This window comes from Micromys minutus (assembly GCF_963924665.1).
Source record: "Micromys minutus genome assembly, chromosome: 20".
NCBI classification, from domain to species: domain Eukaryota; kingdom Metazoa; phylum Chordata; class Mammalia; order Rodentia; family Muridae; genus Micromys; species Micromys minutus.
Window position 1 is genome coordinate 26,962,527 of NC_137955.1, and position 17,244 is coordinate 26,979,770.

A 17,244-nucleotide genomic window follows, 5' to 3' on the forward strand; every position below is an offset into this window, starting at 1 on the left:
GTTGTGGTGGTGTATATCTGTTATCCCAGCACTCTAGGGCAAGATGGAGGGAAACAGAATCAGCCCAAAGTTTGCAGTCCAGCTAGTCTGGAGTACCCAGCACAACAAAAGAAAGACCTGCCTCAAAAATGGGCAGAAGTCCTGAAGAGTTCGCAGACCTTCACACATGGCCTACACTCCGTTTTGTTTGTTTGTTTGTTTGTTGTATATATAGATAGACTTCTTCCTTCTTTCACATTTCCTGTTCCTCATTATTGAAATAAAAATTAGGGGATTGAGCAAGTGCTGAGCCACTGAGCTCGATCTTCACTTTCCAGGGTTCCTTTTAAACATGTCAGGTTATGTGCACTTAAGCATGCTCACTGATACTGCAGCCCACTTCCCTCCAGGGGAACAGACAATGCCGTAATTAGAAACGTTAGGAGTACTTAAACATGCATATCTGTTACGAAGGGGAATTTTGATAATCTTTGAAATATATTTTCCTTGTGAAACTAAAGCTTATTGATTAATAAGAGATAGTTATAGATGCCCTTGGTAAAGCTAAAGAGATTTAGGATTGTAAACTGACTAAATTAACTCAGAGAAGTTCCTTATCCTTTCATGCAAAAGAAGAGTTTTGTTAGGGCTGTGGCCTGTCCCTCTAGGAATGGTTCAGAAGTTTGGTTCCTAAATAGTCTTCCTTCCTGTCCGAAAGGTTTTGGCTGCTGTTATTATCCAAGAGGCTTGGTTACTGTTACTTTCTGGGTTGAAACAATTTTGTCTGGTCCCTGATTGGGTGGAACTTTGATCAGGTGGGTTGATGGCTCAAACCATAAGTACAGTGGAGCTTGTGGACGGGTGGCAGAAACTTTGCTAAGCTGCATGAACATCTCCATGTGACACAACCTTGTTCGGGCTTTGATTTCTTCCAGCTTGATATAAGAAAATAGCTTAGTCTCATACAGCCTAAAATGCAATGTCCAGCTAACCCAGAAGAGCAGTGGAGTGCAGGCCCATGAGCAGCTGTGTGTGCTTGTCTACAGCCACACCACCCCAAACACACACAGCTTACTGTAGTCTCAGGAGGGAGCAGAATTAGCCCTGGTTAGCACTTGGATGGGGAACATCAGGAGTTTGATGGTGTGATCCTGCTTGCTGGCTCCCAAATGATTCAGTTTGGAATGCAGCTGGGTACTTCCCCAGTTTTCCAACGGGAATGCAACTTCAGATTCGGCTACGTTCTACTCAACATTTCTACTGTTTCTTTGAGTTCACTTACCTGTAAACATACAGTTACCACAGTGGTTTGAGTCTATAGATTTCTCAGATCCATACATGACTGTGTGGAGGAGGAGGCCACTCTTCCAGTGCTACTTAGAAGATCATCTGCTGGATGTGAGCAGGGGTTCCAGCTCTGGGCAGGACTAAAATCAACAATGACAAGCCGAGTAACCAGTGGTGGGGCCTCACCTGGGGACTTTGATTCTGAGTGCCAGACTAAAGCATTCTGGGAAAAAGATGGCAGCCGCTCAGAGAAAACCTACCAGTCTATGAGCTAGCTTAGTGCATGTGCTCTGGCCATAGCCAAACACTGCTCATCACTTCCTATCGCGTGGGAACTGTATGATTATTGGATTTTACTGGCTGAACAAGTTACCTCTTGAATAAAGAAACAAAGGGTACTTGGTAATGAGACACTGAGTTTCCCAAAGACAAAGTCTTTGAGTTCTGGAAGCCCATCTGTAATCCAGGAGTAACTACCAAGCTACCCTTACACAAACCCCATGATCTCTTTTCTCCTACCCATAGGTCATTTATAAAATAAGGTCCTTTCTGATTCTAACAAACGATCAGATCAGGGCTGACTTCTCAGGAGCCTCAAACATTACTCACAAAGCAGTTTCAGTAGCCTTGAACAGGCTGTGACTCAGACCACTTCCAGTTTATTAGGATGTTCATTGATAAACTGCTTAGTAAGGCATGAGACTGAGGTGCAGTTCTGGAGCCCTCTCTCAGCACGTGGTTCTGTTCAACCCACAGTATCTAGATGAGAAGTCAAGACGTAACTGAGTTACAGTTAGCAGAGAGAAATGGGAGGTGACAGAGACCAGCTGCGTTGAGCACAGCCTGAACAAAGCATCGCTAAAGGGTTTCTCTGCCAGGTTATAGATCAAGAGCTGGTTTCTAACAGCTCTTACATAGCCCACCAGCACGACTGTGAGATGGAACTCTTTCCTCAAGAATCTTTAGAGCCCTTAGTTTAAAAGAGAAGAAATGAGGGACTGGAGAGATGGCTCAGTGGTTAAGAGCACTGTTCAATTCCCAGCAACCACATGGTGGCTCCCAACACCTCCTTTGGTGTGTCTGAAGAGCTACAGTGTGCTTACATATAATAAATAAATAAATCTTTTTTTTTAATTAAAGAAAAAAAAAACACTTCCACATTTGCTCTGTTGCTGCTGTCTATGCTGATTAACATACTTTGTGCTCTAGAAGTTTGGTTAGCAACAAGGTTGTTTTTATTGTTGGTTATCTTATGTAGAGGTTTCTGTCCCTGATAACATGAGAAAGACCTGGAAATGAAGGAGAAAAGCATTTTTATTTTTGTTCCCTCTGATAACAGCCACCCCTTCCACCAACACCACATCAGTGCCTTATCAGTGTTGAAAGCTCATCCTAAAGCTAGGACAGTGTCGTATGACTTCACATTACCATACTTAACTATGTTGAATGGGTGTTTAACCAAATCCAAAATAGGACTGGAGTCTTGGATTTGACCCAAAAGACCAAAGCTCTTCCCTGGACTTAGATGGCTAAGTCTGGGTATCATATCTATCTGGGTTGCATTTAACCTGCCGCCGAGGAAAACCTATCTAATTTATCCAGTGTACTTGAGGATTTTCAAATAATTTCTGATGGGCACAGAAATTCAAATCCCAAGAGGGCCCACCTTGCCTGTTTCTGGCTATTAATGCTTCTATGTTCCCATTTCACAGGGTGACTTCATAGCCCTTGGAGGCATGGAGTAACTATATTCCACAGATCTGATACACAATTTACAAGAAACGTGGGTTTTTTTTTTTTCCAAATCCTTTTTTTTTTCTTACAACTTTATTTTTTAAAAAAACAGAGAAACATGTACAAATTTTTAAAGCATTTTGGCATAAAACTATATGAATATATTTTGTCAGTACTTGATTTTTTTAAAGGTTTGATAGTATACATTGAAATTTTACTAGTTACCATAAGCATAAAGTACATGTAGAACAGAACGTAACATGGAAATAGTCAAAGTTTTCTTGGGGTGTAAAGATTAAACTTAATGATTTTTAAATACCAAAAATTGCAACAAGGCTATCTTCTTAGCTCTTGAGTTATTAATGATTTAAGGTCCAGGAGTACCACACTCTTAGAGGGTGCTATACACTTTTATTTTTTCTTAAGAAGGACTGAGGCTTTCACTTTTTGGCCTTTGTTTTTCTTGAGCTTCATATGGCCTGTGAGTTGTTTCTGAGGTATTCAGAGCTTTCTGGGGTTAGTATCCAATTATCAGTGACTGCATATTATGTCTATTCTTTTGTGACTGGGTTACCTCACTCAGGATGATATTCTTTAGATGCATCATCCATTTTCAAAGGAATTTCATAAAGTCATTGTTTCTGATGGCTGAGTAGTACTCCATTGTGTAAATATACCACAATTTTTGTATCCATTCATCTACTGAAGAACATCTGGGTTCTTTCCAGCTTCTGGTTATTATAAATAAGGCTGCTATGAATATGGTGGAGCATGTGTCCTTATTGTATGTTGGAGCATCTTTGGGGTATATAGAATATACCCCAGAAGTGGAATAACTGGGTCTTCAGGTAGGACTATGTCCAATTTTTTGAGGAATCACCAGACTGATTTCCAGAGTGGTTGTACCAGTTTACAACCCCACCAACAGTGGAGGAGTGGGACTTGGGTTTTAAATGTATAATCTCATTACAGACTGTTTCATGCTCTGACTACTATCAGGCTACATAAGATACAGGAAGTTGGGGGCTGGAGAGATGGCTCAGTGGTTAAGAGCTCTGACTGCTCTTCCAGAGGTCCTGAGTTCAATTCCCAGCAACCACATGGTGGCTCACAACCATCTGTAATGAGATCTGATGCCTTCTTCTGCTGTGTCTGAAGACACTACAATGCACTTACTTGAATAAAATAAATAAATATTTCAAAAAACCAAATAGCTATGGCTTTAGTTACCTTGTCAGTAACAAGAGATAATGTTAACAGAGGAAACAGGCACAGATGCCCTTCTGCTCAAGGGCTACACTAAATCAGAGGTGGGCAAAGATCTGAGGACTGACTGGTAGGCGAGTGAGCCAGCGAGCTGCCACACGGTGGCAGGATTCCCCTGTCCAAAGTCCTCTGTTGTCAGCATTGATTTGCACTAAGTATAGTCAGTCCCTTCCTTGGGTTTAAGTGTTCATTTCTAATTATGTTTCCTTTTCTGTTTTCATGGGCTCTAGATCCCATTTGAACGTGAACCAACAAAATGTTTTGCCCATGAGATTAGTGTTAGCTTTCTCAAGCAGCCGTCCCCTGTTCCCATTTGCTTTAAGCATCAATGCTCTAGCCAAAAGATGATGAAGTCACAATAATAAACATGGCTGTCGGTTTAGAACATGGTCACTGTAGGCGAATGCTTTGCAAGTGCTCCATTGGTTTCTCACAGCCACCCTGACATAAGTATAGTACTCAACTTTACTTTATAGACCAGGAAAATGGGATTAGATATAACTAGAAAGTATTCGTGGTTTGAACCCAGGCCTCCGTTTTTAGAGCTACACTCAAATTGTAGCCCACTGTGTTGCCAATGCTGACTCCCAAGTAGCTGAGACCATAGGCAGCTGCCCCGATGTCTGGCATTTGAGCTACCCTTATATACCCTTAACCACTGTGAGTCATAAGAGACAATTAGCTCACCAGGACCTGGTCAAGTCAACTCTCTATGATCAGATAAATGGTTGGTTGCTGACATAATTATTGTCCTAAGACTTCATCATGCTCTAAAGAAGAACCCAAATTCTTTACCAAACTACAAAGGCATTCTTGAACACTCAGACCAACCATATCCTATACCCTTTGAATTCAACAAGACCAACTTAGTCTATTTTGGTCCTAAGATAATATAAAGTTTCATTTGCAAAAATTTAAATCACTGACCATTTCAGAATTTAGGTTCATAGAAATACAGCATTAAAAATAACAGCTTAATCTGCAGATGGAAGGAGCAGATGTAGTGTATTCCAAATCCTGTGAGTTACAGTGAAGAACCTGTTTCGACCTCAGTTGGTTTCGACCACAGTTCTTTCCCCCTCCCCAGGTAGCCTGTGTGCATCTCTTGGGAGTCAGCATCCCCTATTAGAAACGGCAGCAAGACTGTGAAAGAGCTAAGTACGTACGTTCCTTCCAGGCACTGCCCGCCTTCATTCCATTCTGTCTCTGCATACACTTTTCTTTCTTCCTGGAGTGGCTTCTTTTTTCCATCTGGATAAACTTGCCCTTTGGGAAACAGCTCAATGGTTGCACCATGAAGGCTTTGCTGGGTCCTATAGCTACTGTCTCATTTTTAGCCTCATCGCATAGCGGGCTCTAATCTGGGACACACATTCTATATTTTACTGTTTCTTTGAGCTCTTTCTTGCATGGAGGGCTGCCCCCTAGCGGTGACTGACCCTAGTTTATTTATGATGGTTACCTCTGACAGCTTGTGAATGTCTTATTTATCTTGCTTACCTGTGACGTACCTATGGCTGTACCTGTTATTTAAGAGGTTCTTAGCGGATCTTGAAGGCATGAATAAGATAGCCTCCTTCTATATAAATCTAAAAGTTTAGTTTAGTTTATGAAAGCCCCACGGTATGATCCTAATATTTCACCCCGAGTTTATCCCCAGCTTGCTATAACCCGTGCTCTACTTAAGTAGAACAACTCAAGACTACTTGCTTTCCTGAGAAACAACAACTCTCTGGCTCCTTTTCAGTCTGTGGTTTCAGTCATCTACCTACTTTGAAGGCTCCCTACCCTTCCTGCCCGCAGTTTACGCTCGCAGTTTTGGCTTCACAATTTATTCCCTATCGTTTTTATTTATAATTCTCTTGAAAGCATACTTCGGAGTAATTTCAAACGGGTTATGTGTATTTTGTTCTGGAAGAGAAGTCTCTTAAACACATTGAGTACTTAGTACTTGAGTTTGATTTATGAATGATTAAACTGAATTTATGACTAAATGATTAAACTTGACTTATGGGTGATTTGTGAATGAATAGGCAGAAACGTAACAACTTCCAGGCTTATTTTACAAATATGAAGTTTTCTCTGCCTTTTCTAAGCACTGAAATCCTACGCAATGCCTTTGTAGCTGTTGTTTTGCTCGGGAGTTAGCTCCTGCCTCAAGCAGCCCGTTCTGCTCTGGTTTCTGTGCAGAGCCTCCACAAGACAAGAACTCAGGCTGCTGGCTGTGGCAGTCCACTGAGTACTTCACTGAGTTCCTGAAGGAGGTGTCACAAAGCACACTAGAGCACACTGAACAAGAGAACAGCTGGGACTCACTGTTCCAGTGAGAGGTTGAAGTAGAAAGAGCTGTCCCTGCACTGCTTTTGGACATCTGGGTTTTGGCAACTACCCCATGTAAAATGGGTAGGGGAGTGTAACCTGCTGTGAGGCCTCTCTATATGAAGATGGAAACCCTTCAAAGCCAGATTCTTTATAAAGTGAAAGAGCAGGAATCTGATCAAGCACTTAAAGGAACTTAGACTGCCTGGCATCTGGATTAGTGTCCACAAAAGTCCCCCAGTTTCTCCTCATTTTCAGGCACTTGTCACCTTGAAGCTACTGAGAAAATAAATATATTCGCTCCATTTATCTTGCTTTCTCCCTTTACAGAGTTAGAGGTGCATTTTATTAACTCTTGGAGAGTGCATTGTATTTTGGCCATCTTGTCTCTTTCTCCTTCCGATCCACCTCGCTTCTTACCCACCCAGCTGACTTCATTTCCTCTTTTGTTAAAGCCTTAGAGTTCTGCTGTTGGCTACATAATTTTACATGTGTACCTTCGACTTGTACGGATCGCGAGCATAAGAACTTGCCATAACCACTATGAGTCCATACAGACAACTGCTGTACACAGAGGACACTTTTTCCCTGTAGTCATCCACCTGCCCCCGATGGTCTTTCTGCTCCCTCTTCCACAGTGAGCCCTGAGCCCTGTGAAGAGGGGGCATCTGTGGACATCTCCTTTAGTGCTAAGCACTCGACGGTCACCTATTCTTTAAACTTGGTCAGTTGTGGGTCCCCCCTCCCCATGTGTACGTGTGTGTGTGTGTGTGTGTGTGTGTGTGTGTGTGTGTGTGTGTGTGCGCTCTGCCACACATTTGAAGTTCAGAGGACAACTTGGAGGAGTCTATTCTTTTCTCCCACCACGTGGGTCCCAGAGATCATATTTAGGGCTGCAGACATGGCAGCAGGTCCCCCTAACCTACTGAGCCATTCCACCAGTTCTGAGCTTCCTATTGTTTGGATACAAGCTGGGTAGAATTTTTGCCCCAATTTTGAAGAAAGAGCTCTGTGGTTCTCTGAAATTGCATGCTGTTTTTGCTTTGTTTCATTATTGACAATTTCAAAACATAAAAGGTACAGAATGTCAAAATCTCAAACACAAAATATGGTGATTCTGGCTAACAATTACTCTTACTTTCAATGATCCTGACTTGTCTAAAAAGTAAGAGGCAGTGAGTGTTCTATAAGGAAGGGGAGGGAGGAATGTTTTGCTAACATCGATTTAGCACATACTCTGCTGGGCACTGGAATATGCATGTATAGACAGGAATTTGCTTAACTCATGATAGACTGATATTTGCACATTAGTAATGAAGAATCCAAAGCTCACAAAAGGCAAATGATTTGCTCAGGTTCATGTACTTCCCAAGTGGTAAAATGGATTAAAATCATAAATCTTACTCTGAGTATTCCTTACCCTATTCTAAATATATAACAGTAATAGAGCCATATATATATATATATATGTGTATATATATATATATATATATATATATAACTTGTTTAAACATTACAATAAATTATGTCTACTCTTCAGAAAAGAAATTACTATCAGTATTGATATTTTATCATGATACTGACAATAAGAGAAGAGAATATTTAATATTAAAGGCTTTCCTGAACCCGGCAATTATTTATGGTCTCATTAATGCAGAAGTGAGAGGGAAACGCCCATTCGTCGAGGGAAGTGTGGTTATTATAGTGTTGCATAGCTCCAGACTATGGGCATTAAGTTCATTCTCTAAGATGAGAGATCTGAGAGTTGGAGTCTTGAGTTGTGAATCTGTTTTTAGAGTAGAAGCTGGACTTCTGCCTTCAGAAGCCAGACTCTGACATTAGAGAGACGTGGTAGATTCCAGATCTGTCTCTTCCTGGGCAAACTTTGTGGGTTTTTTGGTTTTTTGTTTTTTGTTTGTTTTTTAAACAAAATACCCAAACATCTAAGCTTCAGTTTTATCCTGAGAGAAAAACATACGTGAGTCAGAAATAAAAGATCAATATTCTAGTTTGTCATATGCTTTCTGTTTTGATTAAGAAATATGCTTTTGTGTACACACACTTGCAAGTGGGACGCTTCTGTGAGGCTGGTTCTCTGTACCCCTAACCTGAATGTCATGGAAGGGGCTGAGAATCTAATTCTCCAGATGGTAGTAAGTATGCAATAGCTTTCTTCAGCACCCACCTCAGATGTGGCTTACTAAGACTGGTGTGGATAGAATGGGCTACAGCCGTTTTTAAAGCTCATGTCTCTGACTAGACTGGACTGACTAGGAACCATTTCTGGTGACTGAAATCAGAATCCTAACCTCACCCAATAATAATGACACTCATTTTGTCAGAGAACTCTCTTTGAAAATCATACAACCCTTAGGGTCATATTTACTTGAATCCAAATCTCTGAGACTATGGATTAGAGAAAATCTTCAGAAGCTTGGTCTTTGTTCTGTCAAATGAGAGCTTCATTTTGGGCAGTTGTGGAAGTTTAGATGAAACCCTTTTTAAGCAGAACCTAGCTCAGTTGAGGGTTTTAGTCAACATCTAACACAGTTAGGGGACAATTTGAGTTCAAGATTGCATTGAGATGTAAATATCAATGGCATAAGAAAGGAGGACACAGCAGGTCTCTGCCAACCATCATTCTCTTTGCCTTAAATCTAAGCATCAAAGGGGAATCTGAACATGCTAAATTGCCTCAAACAACTGCCATAAATTTAGAGACCTGCATATAGTCAATGAGAAAAATAATTTTAAAGTACCCACTTATTTGACTTGGTAAAAATCCATGCTCCTATAATATTGTGTCCATCATGCAGTCAGAAAAGACCCTGATTTGGCTAAAATGTTTAACATAGAAATATGCTTAATGTTATTGTAGAAGAAATAATACACTGTATAGAATTAACCAATGCCTATAATTCCGGTCCTAAGATATTAAGAGATCAATTGATTATTCCCAGTATAGAATCTGAGAAAATCCATAACTATGGTAAGAATTTTTGCTTTACTAGGTAAGTCATCGATACCTGCCTGAATCAGAGACAGACATATTTATACACCCACAGTGATGACATGGCTTGTATCCAGATTCAGAACTTACCTCTGCAGTAGGGAAAGGAGGCTTTTAGTCTCTATGCTCTTAACGTGCTCACTTCCATAGATGAGACTCTGAATCATCAGACACTACAGGTGAAGTGAGAAACATAGCAGGTTAACGAGACTCAGAGTAGACACATCAATGCAAACCCAATTCAGAAACAGACTAGGGAACTGGGGGTGTGACAAGTCTGTTGGTTTCTATCCAAAAAGCAAATCAGCATGCACTGAGGGTTCTAGTTATGTTCTGTGTGCTCCATGTACTACATACAAAATCCACTCTACTGCCCTTGTTGCTACAGACAACCAAAGTAACAAGACCCCAAAGTGATGGAATCACTCCTTCAGACATGCCAACAGCAGTGGTTTCTGGTAGGATTTTTGAAATAAGTCAAAGTAAATAAACACAATCAAAGTCCACATGCCTCTCAGAACTGCCCTCTATTCTGATGCTGACCACTTTACTCTTAGGCAAGTTTCTTGAAATTCTATTGCTGCTAAGTGTTTCCATATAAAATAGAATAGTAGAACCAGATTTGATCTTTATCTCAAACAGCCTATAGAAAGCATACAAAGTGCATGAACTGATTTTCAAGACACTGGACATCAGGCAATAAAGGGCTGTGATCGTCCCAAAGGGAGAAAGTAAGTGTGGTAAGCAACATGACTGGGCCAGGCTATCACTCGGAGTTTCTGGGCCACACACAGAGACAAAATCATGCTCACCAGAATCTCTCATAGTGCTGAAAGTACCTGTGAGGGTCTTCTCTCTTCTCTTCTCTCCCCGTCTCTTCCCTCTCCTCCCTTCCCTCTCTCTCCTCCCTTCCCTCCCTCTCCTTCCTTCTTTTTTAAAAATGGTTTTATTTTCTTTAAAGATTTGTTTGTTTGTTTGTTTGTTTCATATGTGTGAGTACACTGTAGCTGTCTTCAGACACACCAGAAGAGGGCATCAGATCTCATTACAGATGGTTCTGAGCCACCATGTGGTTGCTGGGAATTGAACTCAGGACCTCTGAAAGAGCAATCAGTGCTCTTAACCACTAAGCCATCTCTCCAACTGCCTTTCTTTCATTTCTTAAAGGAAATCATTTGAAGTGGGAAGCCCACCTTTAATCTGGGTCTTCGAGGTGGAAAACATGTTTGCCCTCACTCTCAATGGCAGCTCTCCCCTAGCTTTAGGGCATACTTCTTCAGGATCTCAGCACAATCCAAAACCAAACGAGACATCCAGCCCCATATACTGAGATTCTCGGACGTTACAGTCATAGCTAGCCATTGTGGGATTAGCTGGAGGTTTAAGCCACTCTAATCATAAATCCCTGTGTGTGTGTGTGTGTGTGTGTGTGTGTGTGTGTGTGTGTACACATTCATTCTATCAGTCAGTCCTGCTCCTCTAGAGAATCCTGACTAAAACACATACATATATACACGCACCATTCCCCACATTCTGCTTCTAGTAATCCCATGAAGAAAATGTAATGAAGTTGAGCCAAGCTTGCCTTTTTTCACTCACCTTCCTCAGTAGCTCAACTGCTTCTCTGAGTTCTCCTTTGGCAAAACAGATGCTGCCCATGTTATAGAAGGTTTCAGCTACATTTTTGCCACAGTCCCCAAAGGTGCCAGAATTCAGTGTAGACTTTAGCAGTCTGTAGGCCTCCTAGGGAATAAACATTAAAAATAAAGTCAAGCTGGCAGTTGTGGATCTTGGGAAAGGATGTTCTCACCTCACGATGACACAGCCAGTCACAAGCAGTCACTTACGGTGACTCATCCAAGTCTCTGTCGTGCTATGAATTAATGTTCCCAGTGGATAACTGTCATCACTGTACTTACTTTACAGACAATGGAAGAGGCCTGGATAAAAGCTAAGCTCTTCCTCATGATCGCATTGCCCACATTATAAGAGTTGGGATTCCACATTATAAGTGCATAGGCCTGATTTTTTCTTTCTTCCACTTTTCAGACTTTCAGAAAAGCCAGAGACTAGAAGACTCAACACCCATAAAGTTTTTCCCTAGATTCACAAAAGATCACCACTTCCTCACATTTATTTTATTGTTCTATTTTTTTTTAAATTAAAGCCTTTGATTGAGATTATGCCATACATGATTCATGAAGGGTTTTATTCATGGAAAGAAATATGGAACCAAGTTGGTTTTCTACAGGGGGCATATCCAGTTTTGCCAGCAGTTTTGTTGATGAGGCCATCATTTTTCTAGTGCAAGTTTTTGGTATCTTTGTCAAGATTATGTGTTGTAGGTTTGTCTCTGGGTCTTCTGTCATGTTCCACTGATCTATGTGTGTGTTTTTGTACTAATCCCATGGTACCTATCACTGTGACTCTAGTACAGCCTGGAGCCACGTAATGTGAGGGTCCAGCTGTGTTCTTTCTGCTTTGAATGGCTTTAGCTGTCCACAGCCTTTGGTGTTCCCATAGCCAATGTACTTTTCTCAGAGGGAGCGAAGAGCTTCAGTAATTGCTGTACTCCTCACTTATGGCATTGCTTAATTATCCACTTTGAACGTCTAAACAGACCATTTCCTTAGAACTAAATTGAACAATCATCATCTTTTAGGTGCCCAACTGAACAAAACATTGTAACTTTAATTCTTCAACCGGTATTTTTAGTGATGGTTCTTAAATGCTCTAACCTCCCTTGTAGCCCACCACCCACCTGAGGTAGTGAAAAAGAAAGTATACAGGCAGGGGGGTGGGGAGGGTGGACTTTGAAAAGTTCTTTGGAGCAACTCCTGTCTGTGTTGTGTGGAAACCAGAGTTCACAGGTCAGAAGGCAGCAGCAGCTCAATCTACTTGCATATGGCGTCCTGACAAATGCTGCTCAACTATGCAATGTAAGGCTGACCGATACATGCACGTCACTAGCAAGGAATCCTTCATCACGAGTTCTTTCTCTTGCTCCCTTTAGCAGAATGTCCTCTCTCCTGTGTCTGCTTCAGCAAAACCATTCCTTCCCCAGTAGGCCTTAGCCTTTCACACCTGTGTCCACTTTAGTGAAACGTCCTTCACAGGTTTGCCCCAGCAACACACCATCCAACTGACTTTCCAAAGAACCCTAACATTTCCACTTCCAAACAGAGCGTTCATATTGCAACGGTTTTGAGAAGGTCATAAGCGAGTCTGCTGCATTTCCTGTATTTATACCCTTCATTTTCTTCTCTCCAACTTTTCCCACGCACCCCCCACCCTCCTCTCAAGTCCATGACCTCTTCCATTTGCATACATGCTTAGAGCTTCACCATGTAGGCCTGACAACATGTTAGGGGGTTGTGAGGAAAACTTGATTCTCCCTCCCTCATCAGCCACTGACTACCGTGAAGGTCTTCATCTGGGGTGGCACTTTAAGAATGCCTGCCCAGTTGGTATGTGGACAGGTGTGGTCTTGTGCTGGTTTCATTTCTGAGAGTTCGTGAGTGCAGCTCACAGGTTCTGTCCAGAGAAAACCATCTCACAACATTGTTACGAGCCTAGCCCTCTGGCTCTTACAAACTTCCTGTCTCCTCTCCTATGATATTCCTGAGCCTGGGGTGAGGCTGTTGAACAGCACATCTCTAAGGATGTCACCCTGGTTTTCAGAAAACAAGGCCAACAATTCGGGAAACTCAAAACTCTATACCTTTGTATATTTTAGAGAAGAAAAGCACAATAAATATAGTTAAAAGGTTTCTCTATCTTCTCAGTTTTCAAAAATATCTTACCTACCTAGCCAAGCTTACTTCTAAGTGTCGTCTTCTTTTACCCGTGTAAATGGGCTTGTTTTCAATTGTTTTATTGCTTTTCAGATTTTTTGTGAATAGTGCACAGACACAAAATATTTTGTATTTGCCTTTTAAATGAAACTAAATTAAATTGATTGAAGTTGTGACACACACTTAGTTTTAAATTACTTGGTAAGAATAAAGAAGTCCCCTTTAAAGCAAAAGCCATGTAATACAATGAAGACACTTCATGAGCTCATTATTGAGCACCTACTTTGTGCTAGTTACTGCTCCACACAGTGGGTACACAGCAGCTAACAAAGCAGATGCTGATTCCTGCTCTGTGCTCTTTTTCCTGAATGGCACAGCAACCGTTTCAAAGTTCTGCTTCATAATACATTAGGGATGACCCGGACACAACTCCTCTTCTTGTCTTTTCCCAAGAGCTTGTTATTCCAGAAAGCACCTGATTTTAGAAGAGGCGGGCTTTTGCAATTTTATTATAAACAAGATCATGATGTTCTTTGCATCACAATATAACAAGAATGAGCTATTAAAAGCTGGAAGACTCATCTTTAAAAGAAAAATTATAGACTTGTGGTTATTCTACGGCAGTGAGATTCAAATTAACCTTCTCAGCCCTCAGAAATGTCATAAATCACTGTTTCTTTTGTTTTTATAAAACACGAGTTGATAAAAGTGTCAAGAATTACACTATGTACCATAGAAAATAGAAATACTTCTATGTACCATCGAAAAGCTTTTATTAATGAAAGAAAATATGTTCTTAACTCTATGCTTATAAATCCACTATAAAACTAGTTGTCACACATGGCCAGTGAAACTATGTCAAATCCATCCAAGTTTCTCACTTGCCTGAGGAAGTACTAGGTTGGTTTGGTCAGCTCAACACTATATAGACTCTCATAACACACAAAGGTCAACGCTGTGTTTAAATACATAGAGATTAGGTCATAACTTAAGCAATGACTTAGACTACTGAGATCACTAAGTAAAAATATGAGTATATGCGCTGGTTGGTTTTTGAGTCAACTTGATACAAGCTGGAGAGGAGGGAAGTTCAATTGAGAAAATACATCTATATATCAGCTGTAGGTCATTTTAATAGTGGTTACTGTGAGAGGACCCAGAATGTTGTGGGTGGTGCCTCCCCTGGCCTGGTGTTCTGGGGTGCTATAAGAAAGTACGCTGAGTAAGCCATGAGGAGCTGCACTGCCCCGCCTCCCACCTCTGCTTCACTTCCTGCTTCCAGGTTCCTGTTCCACTTAGGTTCCTGCACTAACCTCCCTCAGCAATGGACTGTGCTGTGGAAATGTAAGCTGAAATAAACCCTTTCTTCCCAAAGTTGTTTATGGTCTTTGTGTTTCATCACAGCAATAAAAGTCATAGATAAGATAGCTTCTGAAGCATTTTTACATAACTTTTTAAATGTGTAGACAAAATCCTAGTGAGTAAGAGATGAAGGTCAGATTGAAAGGGAAACACCACCTTAAAAAAAGAAACTAGCATTTAGAGCCAAAGGTAGTAGCTAGTTCTACCTGAAATTAATAAGTTTATAAAGGTCTGAGCTGTTGCAATAAATATTATTTGCGGGTTTCTACCCCATCTGAGATCATTTAGTTTCCAAATTAAAGACACAAAGCCTTTATATTTATAATAAACCTTAAAGCATTAGAGACAGACAAATATCAACCCTCTGTGCTGTTTTGTCTATTTCCCTGTCAATAATCCCAAGATATCACTTGCCACGGGCCATTCTTACTCCAATGGGCTGACTCTCATGTCCATGCGCTCATGATCCACCGACCCCGTGGCTCATTCTTCTTTCCTCCTCCTCTCCTAGTGCTCTGCTTCAGACCCCCAGCCCTGCAAACCGAAGCCCTACCTACTGTCCTCCGAAGCCTCATCTACTCTCCTCCAAAGCCCCACTTACTTTCCTCCTCAGCTACAGGCTGTAGGCATCTTTGTTAAACCAATAGTTTTAAATTCAGGAGCAAGGTTTGCACAACAAAAGCTGACCTATGTGAGAATCTAATCTTCTTGAAGCAACTAGTCCTTAGGATACAGAATTTAGCATTACAGTTCATAGCCACAGACCAAACCTCAACACTGAGCTTGACGTGTTCTGGGTTTAAAGAACTTCGTGTATAATGACAAAAGCAAATTATTTTTTATTGATATCATAAGCAACAGCAATCTTATGTATTCTACCCAGTTTAATCAGAGACTTTTGTGAGCTCTTGTTTCTGAACTGTGAAATAAAACCATCTACAGCTAACAAACAAAATAGGAATAAGGTAACATTTACCTCTTTTTCGCCGTTTTGGATGAGCCATGTACAAAAGTCTTCAATGGTGGTAAGAGTTTCATAGTCTTCTGAGCCCAGGGTTTGGTATGTACTAATACTTCTTATAAAATATATCTCAACGGCATCTATAAAAATGGAAAGGATTATTTAAGGCAAACTTAAAGCCTTCAGAAGTGTCTATTGTCAGCTTGGGTTCCATTGGCATTTTCATGGTTGTAGTCTATGCCTGCTCCTGTTCCAGGATTCACAAAGATCCTCAAAAAGTCCAAGACAGGACTGGATAGAATCAGATGGTATTCTCACGATGGAACACATGCATGGAACACATGAAGGGAGAAAGGCTAATGTCCAAATAGTCATGTTAACCTAAAGGCCAAAATAATTACTGTATTAGACCTCCAGGGGCATTGAAAGACTATAATTTTAGCTATGAAAGACTATACTGTTAGCTAAAACTCTGATAGAAATTTTGTGTATTTAACACATTATATGCATGTTTATATATTTACTATGTGCATATTATATATGTATATACAGAGATATGATTTGGCAAGTTTTACTGTTTTGAATGTATTGTACAATCAGAATATGGCAGCTCACTCCTACAATTCTAGCACTTAATGGGCTGAGGCATGAAACATTGCCTGGACTATATAAGGAATCCTAGGCCATATACTATTGGGTTCCAAATGGAGACGCTGTCTCAAATAAATGTCTTGTGTTTTTTTTTCTCCTGCCAGTAAGAATGCCTGCTCATGGAATGGCTCAACAAACTCAAGTCTGGATCAGAACATGTTTATGCAACAGTTGTGGGTCAGTCAGCCATCTTGCCTTTCTTTAAACTAGCTAACCTTAGATTAAGGAAATCTACCTCCAATATCCATTTTGTTTCCCCTTCTGAGAAAAACTCAGCCATCCTCCTTTGGACCCTCCCAGTTATTTGTTTGTATTTTTGTTTTTTAAGTTTTACTTATTTATTTTATGTATGTGAGTACACTATAACTGTCTTCAGACACACCAGAAGAGGGCATCAGATCCCATTACAGATGGTTGTGAGCCACCATGTGGTTGCTGGGAATTGAACTCAGAACCTCTAGAAGAGCAGTCAGTGCTCTTAACCACTGAGCCATCTCTCCAACCCATTATTATTTTAGGTGTGTTGATTATAAGATGGTTAGCCTGTACTTTATGATTACTAACCACTCATAATAAGGGAGTCATACCAAGCTTGCCCTTTTGGGTCTAGGTTACCTCACACAGGATATTTTCTAATTCCATCCATTACCCTGCAGAGGTGGAAGCAGAGAGATGTCCAAGGAGAATTGGAGGAAGTAATGGTGGGAGGGTCTTGTGAGGGTGGGACTAGGCGGAGGGGAGGAGGCCTGGGATTGGAATATAAAGTGAATAAAAAAATTATGGATAGAAAAAAAAAAAAGAACCTTGCCTTGCTGATTGATTTTAAGATACAAAGAGTCTTTTATCATCAAGCAAGATTTTTACTGTAGGGTTCTTCATAC

General features: G+C 40.8%; 1 protein-coding gene across 1 annotated transcript in view; it reads right to left on the bottom strand.

Annotated features, from left to right (window-relative positions):
• Nucleotides 1–5,456: 5,456 nt before the first annotated feature.
• TTC23L (tetratricopeptide repeat domain 23 like) overlaps nt 5,457–17,244 on the bottom strand; it is a gene marked incomplete at both ends in the record, with an annotated part of 42,870 nt that continues 31,082 nt past the window's right edge. The window contains 4 exons of the mRNA XM_080933748.1: nt 5,457–5,532; nt 9,686–9,768; nt 11,195–11,338; nt 15,728–15,852. Coding sequence (XP_080789874.1) covers nt 5,457–5,532; nt 9,686–9,768; nt 11,195–11,338; nt 15,728–15,852 — 428 coding nt within the window. The remainder of the gene's footprint in view (nt 5,533–9,685; nt 9,769–11,194; nt 11,339–15,727; nt 15,853–17,244) is intronic.